At 44.7% G+C, this 22,960-nt stretch overlaps 1 protein-coding gene across 1 annotated transcript in view; it reads left to right on the top strand.

The window, feature by feature from the left end:
* KIAA0895 (KIAA0895 ortholog) overlaps positions 1-22,960 on the top strand; it is a 40,854-nt gene that overhangs the window by 8,162 nt on the left and 9,732 nt on the right. The window contains exons 2-4 of the mRNA XM_044294391.1: positions 7,633-8,312; positions 16,150-16,293; positions 17,755-17,887. Of these exons, the coding sequence (XP_044150326.1) occupies positions 7,633-8,312; positions 16,150-16,293; positions 17,755-17,887 (957 nt within the window). The remainder of the gene's footprint in view (positions 1-7,632; positions 8,313-16,149; positions 16,294-17,754; positions 17,888-22,960) is intronic.

Below are 22,960 nucleotides of genomic sequence, written 5' to 3'. Positions count from 1 at the left end.
GACGGAACCGTCTGCATTATATTTTACTAAAAAAGTCTAAGTACAATTTGTATTCAGACGGATCCGTCTAGACTTTACATTGAAAGTCAATGGGGGGCGAATCCGTTTGAAAAATGCACCATATTGTGTCCCCTTCGAACGGATCTGCCCCCATTGACTTCCATTGTAACTCTGGACGGATCCGTTTGCCTCCGCATGGCCAGCGGACACCGCAAGCAGCGTTCAGGTGTCTGCCTTCTGAGTGGAGGACAGACGGTGCCAGACTGATGCATTCTGAGCGGATCCGCATCCACTCAGAATGCATTAGGGCTGGACGGATCCGTTCGGGGCCGCTTGTGAGAGTCTTCAAACGGAACTCACAAGCGGAGCCCCGAACGCTAGTGTGAAAGTAGCCTAAGTATGAATCTTTTGTTTATGGAAGCAGGCTGGGAGCACTTGTAAAAAAATTATTAACACAGTGTAGCGCTGAAGCATCACAACTAGTGAAAGTTAATGAGGTCACGTTGTTAACCACTGGTTGCTGTGAATCTTGGGCCACGGCAACCTGGCGGTTGCAATAGGACCCCATTCTCTTACACTAGTTATGATAAAGTTACACTTTGATCATGGCTGAGCAACATGTGCTGCGGCAAAAGTCACCATGTGGCCTGACTCGGACTGGTCCACAGAGGAATAGGTGAATCCCCCGGTGGGCCCCTGAGCAAGGTTGGGCCCTAGTCCTCCACCCTTTGCACAAGTGACACAGCAAACTGACTGCACTACATATAGATAGGCAGCTTACAGCAACTCAACCAGCTTATGCTCAAAAACAGTGTAAATGATTTAACAAACTACCCAGTTTATTATTATAGATGCATTAGGTGGTTGAGATGACTTCTAGGTACAGAGGCATGACAGCCAGTATCCTCTTTCATAGGGACCCACCATCTCAAAGTCGCTACAGGGTCCCCGAAAATCAATCGTCTTCTAAGGTCTTGCTGCTGCCTGCCACTGTGTGAGCAGATTATATTTGCATGCAGCTCTACAGTGGGCCTAAAAGCTAAGCCATCAGGTCACACCCCTAATAATTAAGTGGAGAGGAGCTTTTAGATTAAAAGAGTTCTCCGGAAATTAATTTCCATTGTTATTAATATAGATTTCTACCTAACGGACCACAAAGTAAAGAAGTTAAAGGGATTCTGTCATGAGAAATTGGTCCTATAAGCTAAACATATGGAGATGTCCCTTGTAAAACACTGAATCCTAAAGTGAGTTTATCTAATGCCCCTGTGGCTCTATATTCATAAAAAAGCGATTTATATCACCTGCCAATCACTTCGAAATGTGGCCAAGGGGATGTCTCGTGGTGAAAGGTGCCCGAATGCAGCCATCTCGTTTAGGTGCCCAACACCGCCTTCTGAGCCCTCCCTTTCATGCGATCCACCTACCTCACGTCATCACTGCTTCTCTAACCACCGCTCGCTTCATCAAGATCCCGCGCGTGCGCACTAGGTATATCCTGATTCGGCCGTGCGGACTACTGGCAGCGGCCTCGTATAGTGAAGTGCGCATGCCCTGGTCGACGCACTTCGCTCGAACCTCCACTGACTGCCCTATTACAACCCATCCCAGCCATCCAACCTAGTGCGCACGCGCAGGATCTTGATGAAGTGAGCGGTGGTTAGAGAAGCAGTGATGACGTGAGGTAGGTGGATCGCATGAAAGGGAGGGCTCAGAAGGCGGTGTTGGGCACCTAAACGAGATGGCTGCATTCGGGCACCTTTCACCACGAGACATCCCCTTGGCCACATTTCGAAGTGATTGGCAGGTGATATAAATCGCTTTTTTATGAATATAGAGCCACAGGGGCATTAGATAAACTCACTTTAGGATTCAGTGTTTTACAAGGGACATCTCCATATGTTTAGCTTATAGGGCTCATTTCTGATGACAGAATCTCTTTAAAGCAATACCCAAAATCCATTAATTATGTTTTATTACTGGCAGAAGGGCAGCCATATTAGTTTTTATCCTTGAGAAAGCTTCTGTTTACACTGAAATCTGATACAACCAAGGTTCATCTCTTGGGCATTTCCCAAAAAAAAATGGTAAGCTAAAACTTTGCCAGCATTTTACCATCAGTTTCTGGACAGCTACATATGTTAAAGATCACAACCAATATGGCCGCTGCACAAATGACTTCAGAACGAAGCTCTAGGTGCCTGCACTACGTCAAGTATGCAAGAAGATGTGAATAGTTTGAAGTCACGAGGCCCTAAGCAGGGCTGTGGAGTCGGTAGATAAATGCTCTGACTCCTCAGTTTTTGGTACTTCCGACTCTGACTCCCCCGACTCCTCTGTATTTAATATGCGAAGGTATTTTATACATTCCTTGAAGGAAAGAAAGGCAACATACATGTCATTACCACAGAACTACTGGCTAGGAAGCTGCTGCCTTCTCCTTTGTGTGCTGATCTTCTGCTGAAGATAGGGCAGTGGGAGGATCCAGGATGGGGCAGGGGAAGGGGCATTTATTGTAAAACATGATTTCCCTAGTAGAATCCCATAGTCATGTTTAAAGTTTAGCCACTTAAGGACCACAGGTTTATACCCCCCTAGTGACCAGGCCCTTTTTTACAATTCGGCACTCCACAACTTTAACGGTTTATCCCTCAGTCATGCAACTTACCACCCAAATGAATTTTACCTCCTTTTCTTCTCACTAATAGAGCTTTCATTTGGTGGTATTTCATTGCTGACATTTTTATTTTTTGTTATTAATCGAAATTCAACGAAATTTTGCAAAAAAATGACATTTTTCACTTTCAGTTGTAATTTATTTTTTTTAAAACGACATCCATATATAATTTTTTCTCTAAATGTATTGTTCCACATGTCTTTGATAAAAAAAAATGTTTGGGTAAAAAAAAATGGTTTGGGTAAAAGTTATAGCATTTACAAACTATGGTACAAAAATGTGAATTTCCGCTTTTTGAAGCAGCTCTGACTTTCTGAGCACCTGTCATGTTTCCTGAGGTTCTACAATGCCCAAACAGTAGAAACCCCCCACAAATGACCCCATTTCGGAAAGTAGACACCCTAAGGTATTTGCTGATGGGCATAGTGAGTTGATAGAACTTTTTATTTTCTGTCACAAGTTAGCGGAATATGATGAATTATTTTATTTCTTTTTTTTCCTTACAAAGTCTCATATTCCACTAACTTGTGACAAAAAATAATAACTTCCATGAACTCACTATGCCCATCATAAAATACCTTGGGGTGTCTTCTTTACAAAATGGGGTAACTTGTGGGGTAGTTATACTGCCCTGGCATTTTAGAGGCCCAAATGCGTGCAAAGTAGTTTGAAATCAAAATCTGTTAAAAAATGTCCGGTGAAATCCGAAAGGTGCTCTTTGGAATTTGGTTCGCTTTGCCCACCTAGGCTGCAAAAAAGTGTCACACATGTGGTATCGCCGTACTCAGGAGAAGTTGGGGAATGTGTTTTGGGGTGTCATTTTACATATACCCATGCTGGGTGTATAAACAAATGGGAAAAGTTGTATTTTGCCGAGATATTTGCGTTTTGCTCACTGTAGTACACGGTAATCATATCTAACTCGTAGGTATTGTTAAAGTATTCCAATCATCTTAAATCTATCGCTGTACTACTTACTACTAACTTCTTGGCAGTCAGGAGGCCGGGTGGGCGCTCGTAGCGTAGCTCACTACGTCACGCGCCTGCTCCGCTCACTTTATGAATGAAGCAGGTGGCGCAGGTTGCCCCCATAACAGTGCCATCCACAGATCCCCCATAATAGTGTCATCCACAGACAACCATTAGTTCAAAACCCACCAAAAGCACACCTTTTGGTTCAAAATATTTTTTTTCTTACTTTCCTCCTCAAAAACCTAGGTGCGTCTTATGGGCAGGTGTGTCTTATAGGGCGAAAAATACGGTAATTAAGTATAACTTTTTGTGAATTGGGACATTTAAACTTGCTTTTTTTTCTATTTTATTCCAATTTAAATTTAGTAGTAGTCAGAGTCGGTTCATTTTTTGCCGACTCCGACTCCAGGTACCCAAAATTGACTCCGACTCCTCGACTCCACAGCTCTGGCCCTAAGGCTAAATTGATGGTTCCCACTAAGGAAAAAATGGTCGCGTCTATCTGGACTCACAGATCGAAGTCCCTATTGTGAAGGAAGTTGGCCATATATTATACAAATATAAGTTATACCATCTCTGTCCTACCTGGTGAAGAACCTTGGTAGAAGTACCACATGCTATGGACTACCCTCATTATGTGCTTTCCATACTGACGAACAACATATGATCTTAGCCTAAGGGGTATTAACATTGTAACATAGTACATAAGGCTGAAAAAAGACATTTGTCCGTCCAGTTCGGCCTGTCATCCTGCAAGTTGATCCAGAGGAAGGCAAAAAAAACCTGTGAGGTAGAAGCCAATTTTCCTCACTTTAGGGGAATAAAAATTCCTTCCCGACTCCAATCAGGCAATCAGAATAACTCCCTGGATCAACGACCCCTCGCTAGTAGCTATAGCCTGTAATATTATTACACTCCAGAAATACATCCAGGCCCCTCTTGAATTCCTTTATTGTACTCACCATCACCACCTCCTCAGGCAGAGAGTTCCATAGTCTCACTGCTCTTACCGTAAAGAATCCTCTTCTATGTTTGTGTACAAACCTTCTTTCCTCCAGACGCAGAGGATGTCACCTCGTCACAGTCCTGGGGATAAATAGACGATGGGAGAAATCTCTGTACTGACCCCTGATATATTTATACATAGTAATTAGATCTCCTCTCAGTCTTCTTTTTTCTAAAGTGAATAACCCTAATTTTGATAATCTTTCAGGGTACTGTAGTTGCCCCATTCCAGTTATTACTTTAGTTGCCCTCCTCTGGACCCTCTCCAGCTCTGCTATGTCTGCTTTGTTCACTGGAGCCCAGAACTGTACACAGTACTCCATGTGTGGTCTGACTAGCGATTTGTAAAGTGGTAGGACTATGTTCTCATCACGGGCATCTATGCCCCTTTTGATGCAACCCATTATCTTATTGGCCTTGGCAGCAGCTGCCTGACACTGTTTCTTGCAGCTTAGTTTGCTGTTTATTAAAATTCCTAGATCTTTTTCCATGTCAGTGTTACTGAGTGTTTTACCATTTAATAAGTACGGGTGACTTGCATTATTCCTTCCCATGTGCATAACTTTACATTTGTCAGTGTCAAACCTCATCTGCCACTTATCTGCCCAAGCCTCCAATCTATCCAGATCCCTCTGTAGTAGTATACTGTCCTCATCAGTGTAAATTACTTTACACAGTTTGGTGTCATCTGCGAAAATTGATACTTTACTATGAAAGCCTTCTACAAGATCATTAATAAATATATTGAAGAGAATAGGGCCCAATACTGACCCCTGAGGTACCCCACTAGTGACAGTGACCCAATCTGAGTGTGTACCGTTAATAACCACCCTCTGTTTTCTATCATTGAGCCAGTTACTTACCCACTTACAGACGTTTTCTCCCAGTCCGAGCATTCTCATTTTATATACTAATCTTTTATGTGGTACAGTGTCAAATGCTTTGGAGAAGTCCAGATACACGACATCCATTGATTCGCCGCTGTCAAGTCTAGAACTTACCTCCTCATAGAAACTGATTAAATTTGTTTGACATGATCGATCCCTCACGAAGCCATGCTGATATGGCGTTATTTGCTTATTTCCGTTAAGATGCTCGTACATAGCATCCCTCAGAAAACCTTCAGTTTGCCCACAACAGATGTTAAACTTACCGGCCTATAGTTTCCAGGCTCTGTTTTTGGACCCTTTTTGAATATTGGCACCACATTTGCTATGCGCCAATCCTGTGGGACATTCCCTGTCAGTATAGAGTCTGCAAATATCAGAAATAAGGGTCTGGCTATGACATTACTTAATTCCCTTAGGATACGGGGGCAGGCTGGGCACTGCAGGGGGGCGTTACTGGGCACTAGAGGAGAGTAATAACACCTTCCTGGGCACCTTGAGACTTAATTTGCTTATCAGAAAAATCGCTTTTTCATCTGAATGAAAAGTTGAATAAAAGAAAGAGGACACATGCAGGAATGAAGGTACTTTATTGCACATTGCTATGTTAACTGTTTTATAGGCTCAAAATAGGTGACAGATTCCCTTTAAAGAGTTCTCCACTCCTTTACAATTGATGGCCTATCCTCAAGATATTAACTATTTGATTGGCATGGTTCTAATATCCTGACGATCCACTGTTCTGCAGTAGCACCCGTGCCAGACACACCTGTGTTCATTGTGCAGTAGATGGAGCTGGTTATGGCACTGAACTGAATGGGAGCAGCTCTGCAGTAACCAACTCTGGTCACTATATAATGGACGGAGCTGTGTAGTTCTGGGGCTGACTTCTGGCACTGGAGCTCCTGCAGAAGAGAGGATTGGTGGGGTACAGTGCCAGAACCTCGGCGATCAGATAGTCAGGACAGGCCATCACTTGTAAAGGAGTAGACAACCCCTTTAATTGTACAACCTATACTCCACCTCTAACAGAAAAAAATGTTAAATATTACATTATATCAATTATAACACAAGTAGGGGTATAGAGATTTAGCAAAATGTTGCAGCACCGCGATAGAAGTACTTCGTGCACCGCGCGTGCGCACTCAGGGGTAGGGAGATCTGATGCAACATTTTGTGCTGCAAAATCTCTATACCCCTAAGTGCGCACGCGCGGTGCACGAAGTACTTCTATCGCGGTGCTGCAACGATTCTTTCCTAAGTCAGTGGAGGTGCGCTTGCGCAGCGCACACCCTCCTCCAGCTGATTCCTGTGCGGCCGCGTCACTTCCGGTATAGACTTTTTGCAAGGTATAGAGATTTGGCAGAACACCGGCTTCTCTTCTGTCTTCTTCTTTGAGGAATAGGATCTTTGATGACGCCACTGCGCTCATCACATGGTCCATCACATGATCTGTTTTACCATGGTGATGGATCATGTGACGGACCATGTGATGAGCGCAGTAACGTCACCACAGGTCCTTTTCCTGTGCACAACAAAGATGAAGACAGAAAAGAAGCCGGGCTGCGCGAACAAGTGGATTAAGGTGAGTTAAATTATTATTTATTTCTTTTTTAACCCCCTCCAGCCCTATTGTACTATGCGTTCTGTATTAAGAATGCTATTATTTTCCCTTATAACCATGTTATAATGGAAAATAATATTGATCGGGTCCCCATCCCGACCGTCTCCTAGCAACCATGCGTGAAAATTGCACCGCATCCGCACTTGCTTGCGATTTTCACGCAGCCCCATTTACGCACAAAACAGAGCTGGCTGTGATTTTCACGCAACACACAAGTGATGCATGAAAATCACCGCTCGTGTGCACAGCCCCATAGAAATTAATGGGTCCGGATTCAGTGCGGGTGCAATGCGTTCAGTTCACGCATTGTACCCACGCGGAAATCTCGCCCGCGTGAAAGGGGCCTTAGTGCTTCTGTTTATCAGTACTGCATTTATTCCTCTGATCTCTTTCATAGTGAAATAAAAATGTATATTCTTTTTCTTATTGACGTATGAATATTAATGGTATGTTTATATCTATTGTAGAAACCCTTCATTGGCCTAAAAAGGAACTGTCACGAAAATCTGTTTTAAATGTGGAAAAAGTGTGTAATTCGGAGATGACAAAAAACACCAAAGGACTGTCTACGGGCGTTTTGCGAGACACATTTACCACTGGAACCAGCAGTTATAATGTTTTGCTTCAGAGCAAAGAGGTAAAGAAGCAACAGTCTCAAAAGGAATCATTTGTGGCACAAAACAAAAGACGTCGGAAAGGGAGCAAACTGTCCAGCACACTACGCAGCAAAGAGCACTATAAACCCCGCACTTCCTCCCAGTTCAATTCTTGGACGTCTGCCAGAAAGAACATGTCCGGTTTTACCTCCAAAGTTAGAGTAACCAGTGCTAGATATCCACAAAGCATCTCCGTGGCCGGAAACAGCATAGGCTTATCACTTAGGCCTAAGATCAAGACCAAGAGAAAACAATATTACTTTTCCAGCCAGACAAGTGCAAGGGAGCCTAACGTCTCAAAGACAAGAGAAGAAGCCTCTGGGAAGAAATGTTGTATCTTAAATGCAATAAAGCCCTCAAATGTTGAAAAAGAGAAAATCAAATTTTTTAAGTCCGCATTTATATACAATCCTCAGTTTGAATATGCCAATCCTGCAATGCCAAATGTCTTAGCAAAGCACAGCCATGCCTCCGACAAGTTTCTAACACAGGTATTGATATCATCACTTTTTATACTTCTTTTTAAAAAAAATGTACATAACAAAGGATGGAGCTATCCTCTGGATGGTATCTGATCAGTGGAGGCCCAACACCTGAGACCCCTGCCGATCAGCTGTTTGAGAAGGCACCGACGCTCCTGTAAGAAACGCAGCCTTCTCCGTGCTCACCAAACACAGCCCCTTACATTGTTTGGTATCATAGCTCAGCCCCAGTCACTTCTATGGTGCTGACCTGTGCCTACGCCAGGGATGGGCAAACTACGGCTCTCCAGCTGTTGTAAAACTACAACTCCCAGTATGCCCAGTCTACCTACAGCTATCAGCCTACAGCAGGGCATGATGGAATGTGTAGTTTTACAACATCTGGAGAGACGCAGTTTGCCCATCACTGGCCTAGGCCATGTGACCGATGAACGTGTCATCACAAGGCCTAGGAAAAGCTGAAGAAAAGCCATGGCACTACTGCAAGCGCCGCTGCCTTTTCAGACAACTGAACGGCTGGAGTCCCTGGTGTCAGACCCCCACTGATCAGATACTGATGACCTATCCAGAGGTCAAATCTTTGAAAACCCCTTTCAATTAGATTTTCAAGCCTTTGTGAAAAACAGTTGTAAATAAAATGTAGAAACTGGGTCAGTTGTGACTGGCATTACTATTACAGCATTACCAGAATTTGCGCACAATGGCCGTATTTACTAATCCTAAAGATGGTGTAAGCTTACACTGGTTGTCTAGACCGGCACCAGATTTATCACAGGGGCTCAGGCTGGATGATACATCTGGTGCAGAAATAGACACTTTTTGAATCTATACAAACTATTGCTTGGATTACTTTGAGCCAAGTTTTTGCAACTTTTCTGTTGACACATGCAACTTTTTACCGTAGATAAACAATGAAGTCATGCATGGGTAACACTAATTCCACATGATCCACATGGACTGATCAGGCAGAGTGTTTTTTTCTCCTGACTCAAAAACTTTTGAAGCAGGGGATGATGTCCAAATGCACTGATAATCTTCCAAGAAGATTTGTGACCTGGACCACACCTTTAAATGTTCACATCTATGCTTCGCCCTGAACACACTGTAATAGCACCCACTGAATGCCTGTCTCTATTTTGCAAATACTTGCATTCCTCATAAACTGACAGTTCAGGAGAACTTTTTAGCGAACTCTGCTGTGTTCCTCCTGGCAACCTTTAAATAAGGCTACTTTCACATTAGCGTTCGGGGCTCCGCTTGTGAGTTCCGTTTGAAGGCTCTCACAAGCGGCCCCGAACTCATCCGTCCAGTCCTAATGCATTCTGAGTGGATGTGGATCCGCTCAGAATGCATCAGTCTGGCACCGTCTGTCCTCCGCTCAGCGGGCGGACACCTGAACGCAGCTTGCAGCGTTCGGGTCCCCGTCTGGCCGTGCGGAGGCAAACGGATCCGTCTAGACTTACAATGTAAGTCAATGGGGACGGATCCGTTTGAAGTTGACACAATATGGCTCAATTTTCAAACGTATCAGTCCCCATTGACTTTCAATGTAAAGTCTGGACGGATCCGTCTGAGCAACTTTTCACACTTAGAATTTTTTCTAAACTATAATGCAGACGGACCCCAGACGGATCCGCTCTGAACGCAAGTGTGAAAGTAGCCTAAACTGGCAGCAGTGTTACTATTTCCCTTAATAAAGTTAATTAATAAAGTATGAACCTACACGGTATGACTGTGCAGTCTGACACTGGCAGCATAGTAGCATACCCATCTGACTAGGGGAATAGTAACTCCTAGTTGTCAATTGATTCAAAAAAAAATCAAAAGGAATAGGACAGTTTTAAGGGAAGATGAGATTGTGCATAGTACGGAGACAAAGAAGCAACACCAGGTGGCATGGTTTGGGGCACCATTAGCTACTGTGGCTGTTCCCATGTAGTATTCATTGATGGAACATTGTCCAGCCTTCGGTATGTCCAAGACATGGTGGAGCCAGTCCTACTACTTGTTTTGACTCAAGACTGGGATGGGACGACAGATCTCCCATGCACAGCAGCCATTAGCCACCTGGGCCGAACTACGGGTCCAAGTTGAAAGAGCTTTGAATGGCATACCACAGGAGGATATCCAGCATCTGAGATGCCACCCTGCATTCATTGATTGTGCAGGAAGTGTTTAACTATGAAACACAAAGAAGGCGCATCATAGGGTGATAACGTACAGTTAGGCCTCATGCACACGACCGTTGTGCCGTTTTTTTTCGCGGACCCATTGACTTTCAATGGGTCTGTGGAAAAATCGGAAAATGCACCGTTTGGCAGCCGCATCCGTGATCCGTGTTTCTTGGCCGTGAAAGAAATATGACCTGTCCTATTTTTTTCACGGCCAACGGTTCACGGACCCATTCAAGTCAATGGGTCCGTGAAAAATCACGGATACACACAAGATTTTCATCCGCGTCCGTGATCCGTGTCCGTTTTTTCCTATCATTTCAATGGCAAACTTGACTTAGATTTTTTTTTTTCATTTTTCATGTCCGTGGATCCTCCAAAAATCAAGGAAGACCCACGGACGAAAAAAACGGTCACGGATCACGGACCTACGGACCCCGTTTTTGCGGACCTTAAAAAAAAACGGTCGTGTGCATGAGGCCTAAGAATGAAGAAAAATGTCTCCAATAAGGAGGCTTACCTTGTAGAGTTGTGCTAAACGTAGGCACAACTCTAGTGTAGGCTTGTCAAGGGGTATTTATTTCCCCATTACGGTGGATAGTATGCGGCCAAGGATGCAGGTACTTCTGGTCAGGGATGCCTGGAGTCCCTCAGAAGGCAAATAGATCATCAGAGAAGAAAATCCCACGGTGCAAGGAACCATCCAATGGTTTGATTCCGGTTTCAGAAATTTATTTTGCAGATGGTACAGACGGACTCAATAGTACAATCTGCAAAATACATTTCTGAAACCTGAATCAAACCATTGGATGGTTCCTTGCACCGTGGGATTTTCTTCTCTGATGACCCTGTATTAATCTGACCCTGCCTCAATATATACCCTGCTATAGAACCCAAAATAAAAGGTGCACCACATTGGTTGTATAATCATTGACCAAGCACCATTCGCAGTTTATATTGAGTCAGTCTCATCTCAATTGCTTAAAAGGGAACTTGTCACAATGAGAATGCAATGTACGCTACAGGCAGCCTGAGGAGCACAGCATAATTGTATATACTGTATATTCCTCCGTATAATACTACTTTTTAACACATGAAAATCTTCTCAAAAGTCAGGGGTTGTCTTATACTCCGGGTTTCGTCTTATATGCCGGTATACAGCGTGCTAAAACGTACTTCCTAGCTGGACTGGAGAAGCTGTCCTTCTCCAGCTTCAGGGACAGGCGCCCTCTAGCTAAGCCACCGTGCGCTGCATCCCGGCCAGCCGCTCCTGAAGCAGCCCCCTCTCCCTGTTCTCAGTGGTTTTCTCGTACCGGCAGTATTACATTGCGTACTACCGCTCAGATCATCTTGAAGACAGGGAGGGCTGGGCAGGCAGGGAGAGCTGACCCACCCAATCCAAGCAGGCTTTGTATGCAGTGTGCACATCGCTTTCCGTGATTGGCTGGTTGTTGTATACTGGGTTGGATTGGCGATTCTGAGGGAAGGCAGGGGGAAGCAGGAGCATCTGCACTTCAGCCAATTCTAATGTTGGAACGGCGGATCTCTAATGAAGTTTGGTGTGCATCTTATCTGTGGTGAAAAAACAGAGTCTATCTGGGGAGCAGATACATGTGGTGAATACAGTACAGCACCAGTATCTGTACCGGTTCATACAGTACAGCACCAGTATCTGTACCGGTTCATACAGTACAGCACCAGTATCTGTACCGGTTCATACAGTACAGCACCAGTATCTGTACCTGTACATACAGTACAGCACCAGTATCTGTGCATACAGTACAGCACCAGTATCTGTGCATACAGTACAGCACCAGTATCTGTGCATACAGTACAGCACCAGTATCTGTACATACAGTACAGCACCAGTATCTGTACCGGTTCATACAGTACAGCACCAGTATCTGTACCGGTTCATACAGTACAGCACCAGTATCTGTACCTGTACATACAGTACAGCACCAGTATCTGTGCATACAGTACAGCACCAGTATCTGTACATACAGTACAGCACCAGTATCTCTACCGGTTCATACAGTACAGCACCAGTATCTGTACCTGTTCATACAGTACAGCACCAGTATCTGTGCATACAGTACAGCACCAGTATCTGTGCATACAGTACAGCACCAGTATCTGTGCATACAGTACAGCACCAGTATCTGTACATACAGTACAGCACCAGTATCTGTACCGGTTCATACAGTACAGCACCAGTATCTGTACCGGTTCATACAGTACAGCACCAGTATCTGTACATACAGTACAGCACCAGTATCTGTACATACAGTACAGCACCAGTATCTGTACATACAGTACAGCACCAGTATCTGTACATACAGTACAGCACCAGTATCTGTACTGGTTCATATAGTACAGCACCAGTATCTGTACATACAGTACAGCACCAGTATCTGTACCGGTTCATACAGTACAGCACCAGTATCTGTACTGGTTCATACAGTACAGCACCAGTATCTGTACCGGTTCATACAGTACAGCACCAGTATCTGTACATACAGTACAGCACCAGTATCTGTACCGGTTCATACAGTACAGCACCAGTATCTGTACTGGTTCATACAGTACAGCACCAGTATCTGTACCGGTTTAGTATCTGTGCATACAGTACAGCACCGGTATCTGTATCAGTTCATACAGTACAGCACCAGTATCTGTACATACAGTACAGCACCAGTATCTGTACCGGTTCATACAGTACAGCACCGGTATCTGTACCGGTTCATACAGTACAGCACCAGTATCTGTGCATACAGTACAGCACCAGTATCTGTACATACAGTACAGCACCAGTATCTGTACCGGTTCATACAGTACAGCACCGGTATCTGTACTGGTTCATACAGTACAGCACCAGTATCTGTTCCGGTTCATACAATACAGCACCAGTATCTGTACCGGTTCATACAGTACAGCACCAGTATCTGTACCGGTTCATACAGTACAGCACCAGTATCTGTACTGGTTCATACAGTACAGCACCAGTGCATACAGTACAGTATACAAATGGCTAACAGTCAAGACCCCATCATGGCTCTACCAGCAAGAAGAAAGAAATATGAAGCCAGTTTCAAACTTAAAGTGTAAACTTTGCCATGGAACATAATACCTGCGCTGCTGCAAGACAATATGGAGTAACAGAAAAGATGGTTCGGGACTGGAAAGCAAATGAAAAAGCATTAAAAGAGTATGCCAAGGGGTAAGTGTGCATTAAGAAGAGGCACCCCACATTAGCCAGAACTCGAAAAACATGTAGCAGACATGGTGAATGAGCATCGCCAAAACGGTTATGTAGTGACACGAAATAAAATACGTTTGTTTGCACTTCAGTAAGCCAAATCTAACCCAGATCACAGCAACAGATTTAAGGCCACTGTATCCTGGTGTACTAGATTCTTGGAAAGGCATAGTATGGTACTGAGGCAAAAGATGAAAATTGCACAACAATTACCTGCAGATCTTGGTAGATAGTATGTGTTTGGCGGCTCACCAGCTGGACACAACAAAATGGGTGCACACTTCAAATGGACTCGCCCGTCCCAAAATAAGAGCTATATAGAAAATGGATTGGAGAAGGTCACTCACTATATGGGAATACACAGAAATTTAATATGGATAGAAATGGATAAAAATGGAAAAAATGATGATGAATGTAGGAATAATCAATGGTATACAATTTATATCACACTGTAAAATCTCAGCTAAAATAGACTATCTATTGACTACAATAAAAATCAATAAGTCCACACTTCATATGCAGAATAAATTCCAATATGTCCACACTTAGGATATCGATGGTGAGGTGTCCCTTACAATTCACACAAACAACCTGCTCTATCCCACAGGCTCCAGGTGGTTTTGTGGGCAGGCGACACAGATAGTAGCAGGATTAGTGTGGTAGGTTATATATGAACTTCAATACACAATGTTAATTGTCCCACTTATGAGTCACACAGGCCTGCTGTATCCACCAAGCTCCAGATTAATAGCAGGATTAGTATGGTGGGTTATAGACTTCAATACACAATGTTAATTCTCAACCTTTTATGGTACCAATAGTGAATCCACACAAGCCTGCTATATCCCACAGGCTCCTGGTTGATAGCAGGTTAAATATAGTGGATTGCAGATTTGTGTATAGTCCGTAAGTCCACACTTTAGTGAGGGATCCCTCATGAATTATTCAAGCCTGCTGTATCCCCAAAGCTTCAAATTAATGTAAGCGGACAACACAAACAGTTTAAGCAGGATTAGTATGGTGAGTGGCAGATAACTTTTCCTCAATACATATGTTACTTGTACTGGGTTTGTTTACATTACCGCTCCTGGATTCCGGTTATGTCCTATGAGGAATTCCTCTGTCTGCCCGGCACGGCGATCAATGCGGCCGTTACCTAACGCGGAGTCCTGCATGGTTCCCGAGTCGAACGTAGCGTCCCACGTGACTGCTTCCTGTGGGGCGTCTCTGATCTCCTGGGTCATGCTTTGCCTCCGCTGCTGCTCACATTCACTCACGGAATTACCTGCAGATCTTGATGCCAAAGTAAATAGCGTTGGAGGGGTAGTCTTATACGGCGAGTATAGCCCAAACCCTATATTTTAACTGGAAAAGTTAGGGGTCGTCTTGTACGCCCAGTCGTCTTATATGCCGGAAAATATGGTAGTTTTATGAGAAAAAATTCAGCATAACTCTTAATTTATTAAATTCCTGCATATTCTGAGCTTTGACCCTATCAGTGATTGACAGCTCTATATGTATACACAGTCATAGAGGGGAGGCTGTCAATCACTGATAGGACCTCCTTGACTTCAAAGCCCAGAATGAGCAGGAGCTTAAATGAATGAAATACAAGTTATACCGAATATTTTCCCATAAAACTATATATGAATCTTCTCAGCTCCTCCTGCTCTACAACCAGGGGCGTAGCTATAGGGGGTGCAGAGGTAGCAGCTGCTACTGGGCCCAGGAGCCTGAGGGGTCCAAAGACCCTTGTGCCACATAAGACACTGGCATTATAGAAAGTGCATGCTGGTCATTTACACCTCTGCCTGTAGGGAAGGGGTTAGGTCAAGAATTTGACATGAGGGGATGCCCTTTCAATGTTTGCCTCAGGCAGCAGGAAGGCTACATGCTCCCCTGCCCCTTTTCAACAAGCACTGAGGGACGGGGGAAGGGGGGGGGGGGGGGTAAAGCTGAACTCTTGCACTAGGGCCCATGAGCTTTTAGCTACGCCCCTGTCTACAACATACTGCAGACAACTCATGTTTATGATGATCATTCTATGTTTCTATAGTAGTGGATGCATGGAATAGCCTTCCTGCAGAAGTGGTAGCTGCAAATACAGTGGAGGAGTTTAAGCATGCATGGGATAGGCATAAGGCTATCCTTCATATAGGATAGGGCCAGGGGCTATCCATAGTATTCAGTATATTGGGCAGACTAGATGGGCCAAATGGTTCTTATCTGCCGACACATTCTATGTTTCTATGACAGGTTCCCTTTATGTTTTCCAGGTGTTCTTGTAAATAATAGTACTTTAAAAGCGAGCATCTGGTATTTATTGACCAAGTACAGGAAAACCATGGTATACTTTCATACAAGTCCAAAAAAGAATAAATGAGTTCAGTTGTTCTCACGTTGTTGTCTTTTCTAGGCTGTTAATATCATGCTGAAGGCACTTGGGAAGTATGGAAGCTATGAGAAATTTGAGCAAGCTACTGGAGGATGCCTTCTTCCTAAGAGTCGAATTTGGCATCAAGTGAGAAAATACATGGAAAAAGAAGGATGTCTGGGTGAGGTGAGTGGTTTGTCAAATTTGCCTGTTTCAAGAGAAATTTGTTGCCTCAACATCTGTTGTAGCCGCCAGATGTTCACTATAGTAAAATGTTTGCGACTAAGGCTAGTATCACACATGCAGCACAGCAATCCGACAGGCTGTTCAGGCAGAGAACAGCCTGACAGAGTTCTCCACGGGTGCCAGAGGCGGCACTTAGAGCTCTCTTTGTGGGCACCCGCACCCTGGAAAAAGTCTATGGTGTACCAATATACTCTGGACTTTACCAGCCATTCATCAGCGCTGGGCACACTATGAACAGCACGGACAACACATTGAATGTAGGCAGGTCATTATACTTAAATGATAAAGTACATGGAAAATATACTATACTGGACTGTAGTATTCAGGATAAATTGCCGTGTTGGCACTTTGCGATAAATAAGTGGGTTTTGGGCTGCAGTTTGGGCACCCGGTCTCTAACAGGTTCATCATCACTGCCCTAGACTATAATGGGATCTGGCGATGATCCGGCTGCTTCCTGGCATAAATGCCGGGATTCGGCCAGACAAAAATTGATGCATACAACAGTTTTTTGTCTAGCTGAATCCCAGTATTTATCCCTGCCAGTTCCCATTATTGGCAATGGGCTCCAGAGGTGATTAGCCGTGTCCGGCTACTCTGGATCTGGAGAAGTCCAGAAGGCTGTTCTCTGCCGGAACAACCATCTTGATTGCTGTGCTGCATGTGTGAAATTAGCCTAAAGTACCTCCACAGTATTGGTGACAAATGTATGGTCACTGGTAGTCCTGGGACCTGCAGCAATCACTAGAACAGGGATCCTGAGTCCCTCCTCCAGAGAAGTGGTGGTCATGCATGTGCACTGAGGCTCCATTCAATGTCTATGGGACTGACTGAGATATCCAACCATTGTATTCCGTACTCATGTACTCAGCTATCTCCCTCAGTTCCATAGATTTTGAATGGAGCAGAAGTACACATACAATAAAACTGCAAATAAGTGATAAATGCCTTTTGTAGAATAACACCTTTAAAGGGGTATTCCAGGATTTTCCTATAGATGGCCTAGCCTCAGGATAGACCATCTATATCTGATAGACAGAGTACGAATGTCCCGAAGCCCCACTGATCATATGTTACAGAATGGCTCCAGAAGTGTTAAGTCAGTGTAGCTGGTAACTGCAGAGCTGCTCCCATTTACTTCAGTCGACATTTCTGTCCACTACACAGTGGGTGGAGATGTGTAGTTCTGGAGCTTCACTGAAACAGCGGATCGCAGAGGGTACAGGGTGTTAAACCCCCTCCAACCAGATATTGATTAATAGTAAAATCTTGGAAAACCTCTTTAAGATTTTATGGCTTACAAAATTGCCAATTGACACCTTATATCTCCTGCTTTGTGTCAAAATGTACATTCTGTTACTACTGGAACCTGCAGTGACAACATTGATCTATTCGTTCCAGATTGTTGTTCACCTTACAGAAGATTTGCTTTCTCGGGCTTCTATGACAGTTGTGAATGGTCGGCCAACACTGACTATCAACATTTCTACTGCCAGAGAGCAGTGGCTTGAGGGCATGCTTCGACATGAAATAGGTACAATATTTGCCGGGCTAATATTTTGTGCTATACTAGTACAGTATGGGTTACATTTTGACATTTGTTTCCCAACTTCTTTTGGAGTCAAAAGACAATAGAAACAGACACAAATGGTGTGACCATAGACGGGTATAACTTGAGAAGCATGCCTCTATAAACATTACAGAATTGTGCAGATTTAGTTGCAAGAGTTTACAGTGACATAGCTCAACTTTGGAGCTACAATATGCTTTCATAGTGTTTGTAAAGCTAAGCCCCATTAACTGACAAGAACCTGTTGTACCTCTCTATAGACAGTCTTTGATTGTGCCAATATGCAGTCTGTATCTGTCTACTTCCAAAATAGCGCATTCTGCATACCTAGTATATTATAAAATTTCTATGAAAAAAAATTCCTAATATTTAGTAAACCATGGTCTCATTTACTAATGTAATTGTGACTACAGTGTGGTGTAATTCTGATGCAAAACGTAGCATTGAGTTTTTAAATATGCCAAAAAGAGTAATTCACTGTGCCTAGCTGCACCACCGCACCTATTTTGTCAAGGACAGGAGGCTTAGCGGGAAACAGGGGCGTAACTAGAAGTGACTGGGCCCCACAGCAAATATTTGTAAGGGCCCCCCTCAGCGCGCTTCGCACCTCCCTCCTCCTGTGTAAACCCCACTCCTTTGGCACAGTGTAGCGGTATACTGTATATTGTGTGGCACAGTATAGAGGTATACTGTATATTGTGTGGCACAGTGTAGCGGTATACTGTATATTGTGTGGCACAGTGTAGAGGTATATTGTGAGGCACAGTGTAGCGGTATACTGTATATTGTGTGGCACAGTGTAGAGGTATATTGAGGCACAGTGTAGCGGTATACTGTATATTGTGTGGCACAGTGTAGCGGTATATTGTGAGGCACAGTGTAGAGGTATACTGTATATTGTGTGGCACAGTGTAGCGGTATACTGTATATTGTGGGGCACAGTGTAGAGGTATACTGTATATTGTGGGGCACAGTAGCAGTATACTGTATATTGTGAGGCACAGTGTAGCGGTATACTGTATATTGTGTGGCACAGTGTAGAGGTATACTGTATATTGTGTGGCACAGTGTAGAGGTATACTGTATATTGTGAGGCACAGTGTAGAGGTATACTGTATATTGTGAGGCACAGTGTAGCGGTATACTGTATATTGTGTGGCACAGTGTAGCGGTATACTGTATATTGTGTGGCACAGTGTAGAGGTATACTGTATATTGTGTGGCACAGTGTAGCGGTATACTGTATATTGTGTGGCACAGTGTAGAGGTATATTGTGAGGCACAGTGTAGCGGTATACTGTATATTGTGTGGCACAGTGTAGAGGTATATTGAGGCACAGTGTAGCGGTATACTGTATATTGTGTGGCACAGTGTAGCGGTATATTGTGAGGCACAGTGTAGAGGTATACTGTATATTGTGTGGCACAGTGTAGCGGTATACTGTATATTGTGGGGCACAGTGTAGAGGTATACTGTATATTGTGTGGCACAGTAGCAGTATACTGTATATTGTGTGGCACAGTGTAGCGGTATACTGTATATTGTGTGGCACAGTGTAGAGGTATACTGTATATTGTGTGGCACAGTGTAGAGGTATACTGTATATTGTGTGGCACAGTGTAGAGGTATACTGTATATTGTGAGGCACAGTGTAGAGGTATACTGTATATTGTGAGGCACAGTGTAGCGGTATACTGTATATTGTGTGGCACAGTGTAGCGGTATACTGTATATTGTGTGGCACAGTGTAGAGGTATACTGTATATTGTGTGGCACAGTGTAGCGGTATACTGTATATTGTGTGGCACAGTGTAGAGGTATACTGTATATTGTGTGGCACAGTGTAGAGGTATACTGTATATTGTGTGGCACAGTGTAGAGGTATACTGTATATTGTGTGGCACAGTGTAGAGGTATACTGTATATTGTGTGGCACAGTGTAGAGGTATACTGTATATTGTGAGGCACAGTGTAGCGGTATACTGTATATTGTGTGGCACAGTGTAGCGGTATACTGTATATTGTGTGGCACAGTGTAGAGGTATACTGTATATTGTGTGGCACAGTGTAGAGGTATACTGTATATTGTGTGGCACAGTGTAGAGGTATACTGTATATTGTGAGGCACAGTGTAGCGGTATACTGTATATTGTGTGGCACAGTAGCAGTATACTGTATATTGTGAGGCACAGTGTAGAGGTATACTGTATATTGTGTGGCACAGAGTAGCGGTATACTGTACATTGTGAGGCACAGTATAGAGGTATACTGTACATTGTGGGGCACAGTGTAGCGGTATACTGTATATTGTGGGGCACAGTGTAGGCTATATGTGCATAACATAAACATATTCCACATGAACACTTACAGTTACTTGGCTTGGCCCTTGGGGATCTCGGACGCCACTTCCACACTTGGCCGGGGGCTCGGCGGAGCTGATGTTGTGTTTTATCCTAATGAGAAAGATTTTATAATAAGGATTTGGAGAAGGGCAGAGGGATAGCAGAGCAGGGAGAGGCCGGTGCTGCTACTAGGGGGTCATACCATGGGGCAGTAATAAAACCCACCATAATGCCCCCCCCCAGTAGTAATAATTCTCCTTATAATGTGACAGTGCAAAAATACCCCCTTGTAATGCCCCCAGTTGAGCTAATGTCCCCATAGTGCCCCCATAATGTGCCAGTATAAAATACCCCTATATAGTGCCCCCCAAAATGTACCAGTATAAAATGCCCCATATATAGTGCCCCAGTAGATGCCCCTCAGTGTCCGGCCTCTGATAGGCTGCCGGCCTAGTGTCCCCCATAATGCCCCCCAATAATGTGCTAGTAAGTGCCCCCCATCATGTGCCAGTATCAAGTGCCTCTCCCCCCCCCCACACATGTCCCAGTATCATAGTGCCATCTCCCCCCATGTGCCAGTATCAAGTGCCTCTCTCCTTCCCACCCCCCATGTGCCAGTATCAAGTGCCTCTCTCTTCCCCCCATGTGCCAGTATCATAGTGCCATCTCCCCCGCAAAAAAGTGCCTCTCCCCCCATGTGCCAGTATCATAGTGCCACCCCCCCCCACATGCCAGTATCAAGTGCCTCTCTCCTCCCCCCCATGTCCCAGTATCATAGTGCCATCTCCCCCCCCCCCACTAAAAAGTGCCAATATCAAGTGCCTCTCTCCCTCCCCCCTCCCCATGTGCCAGTATCAGGTGCCTCCCCCCCATGTGCCAGTATCAAGTGCCAACCCCCCCTCTCCCCTCCAGGTGCCAGTATCAGGTGCCTCCCCCCCCCTATGTCCCAGTATCATAGTGCCATCTTTCCCCCCCCACCACAAAAAAGTGCCAGTATCAAGTGCCTCTCTCCCTCCCCCCCCCCCATGCCAGTATCAGGTGCCTCTCTCCCTCCCCCCCATGCCAGTATCAGGTGCCAACCCCACTCCCCCCCAGGTGCCTCTCCCCCCCCCATGTGCCAGTATCAGGTGCCAACCCCCCTCCCCCCCCAGGTGCCAGTATCAGGTGCCAACCCCCCTCCCCCCCCCAGGTGCCAGTATCAGGTGCCATCCCCCCTCCCCCCCCCCCCAGGTGCCAGTATCAGGTGCCAACCCCCCTCGTGCCAGTATCAGGTGCCACTGCCAGTATCAGGTGCCTCCCGCTCCCCCATGGCAGTAACAGTCGGGTATTAAAAAAATAATAATAAACACTTCTACTTACCTCCATGTCAGCGATGCGATGCAGCCTCTTCCTGTGTCCCGCCTTGTATGTCCTTATATGGACTCAGTGCTTGTATTTCAGAAAAGAGTCTGCTGGGATTTGAACCCACGACCTTCTGCTTCAGAGGCAGAGCAGCTAACCACTAGACCATACCAGCTGCCTTGCTGCTGGCTGAAAAAATATGAGACTTCTACTGTTATAGCTGGCTAAGTGTACATCTATACACATGGCAGCTGCTCATATATAGAGATGTAGCAGAGCTGAATGTGCTGAGACAGCTGTCATATACAGATATAGCAGTATCTCAGATATATCTCTATATGACAGCTGTTCCAGCACACTCAGCTCTGCTATATCTCTATATATGATAGCTGCCCCAGCAAACCCAGCTCTGCTACATCTATGCATATGACAGCTGCCCAAACACACCCAGCACTGCTATATCTCTATATGACAGCTGTCCCAGCACACTCAGCTCTGCTATATCTCTATATATGACAGCTGCCCCAGCAAACCCAGCTCTGCTACATCTATACACATGACAGCTGCCCAAACACACCCAGCACTGCTATATCTCTATATGACAGCTGCCCCAGCACACTCAGCTCTGCTATATCTCTATATATGATAGCTGCTCCAGCACAACCAGCCCTGCTACATCTATATATCTCTAAGTATTGCTATACAGTAGATAGATATATAGAGATATAGCAGAGCTGAGTGTGCTGGGGCAGCTGTCATGTGTATAGATGTAGCAGAGCTGGCTGTGTTTCGGCAGCTGTCATGTGTATAGATGTAGTAGAGCTGGGTTTGCTGGGGCAGTTGTCATATATAGAGATATAGTAGAGCTGAGTGTGCTGGTGCAGCTGTCATGTGTATAGATGTAGCAGAGCTGGGTGTGTTTGGGCATCTGTCATGTATAGATGTAGTAGAGCTGGGTTTGCTGGGGCAGCTGTCATATATAGAGATATAGCAGAGCTGAGTGTGCTGGTGCAGCTGTCATGTGTATAGATGTAGCAGAGCTGGCTGTGTTTCGGCAGCTGTCATGTGTATAGATGTAGTAGAGCTGGGTTTGCTGGGGCAGCTGTCATATATAGAGATATAGCAGAGCTGAGTGTGCTGGGACAGCTGTCATATAGAGATATAGCAGTGCCTGGTGTGTTGGGGGCAGCTGTCATGTGTATAGATGTAGCAGAGCTGGCTGTGTTTCGGCAGCTGTCATGTGTATAGATGTAGTAGAGCTGGGTTTCCTGGGCAGCTGTCATATATAGAGATATAGCAGAGCTGAGTGTGCAGGGACAGCTGTCATATACAGATATAGCAGTGCTAGGTGTG

The sequence above is a fragment of the Bufo gargarizans genome, chromosome 5, assembly GCF_014858855.1.
Source record: "Bufo gargarizans isolate SCDJY-AF-19 chromosome 5, ASM1485885v1, whole genome shotgun sequence".
Taxonomy (NCBI): Eukaryota; Metazoa; Chordata; class Amphibia; order Anura; family Bufonidae; genus Bufo; species Bufo gargarizans.
The sequence above is the reverse complement of the archived record's forward strand: the minus strand, read 5'-3'. Positions and strand labels throughout refer to the sequence as shown.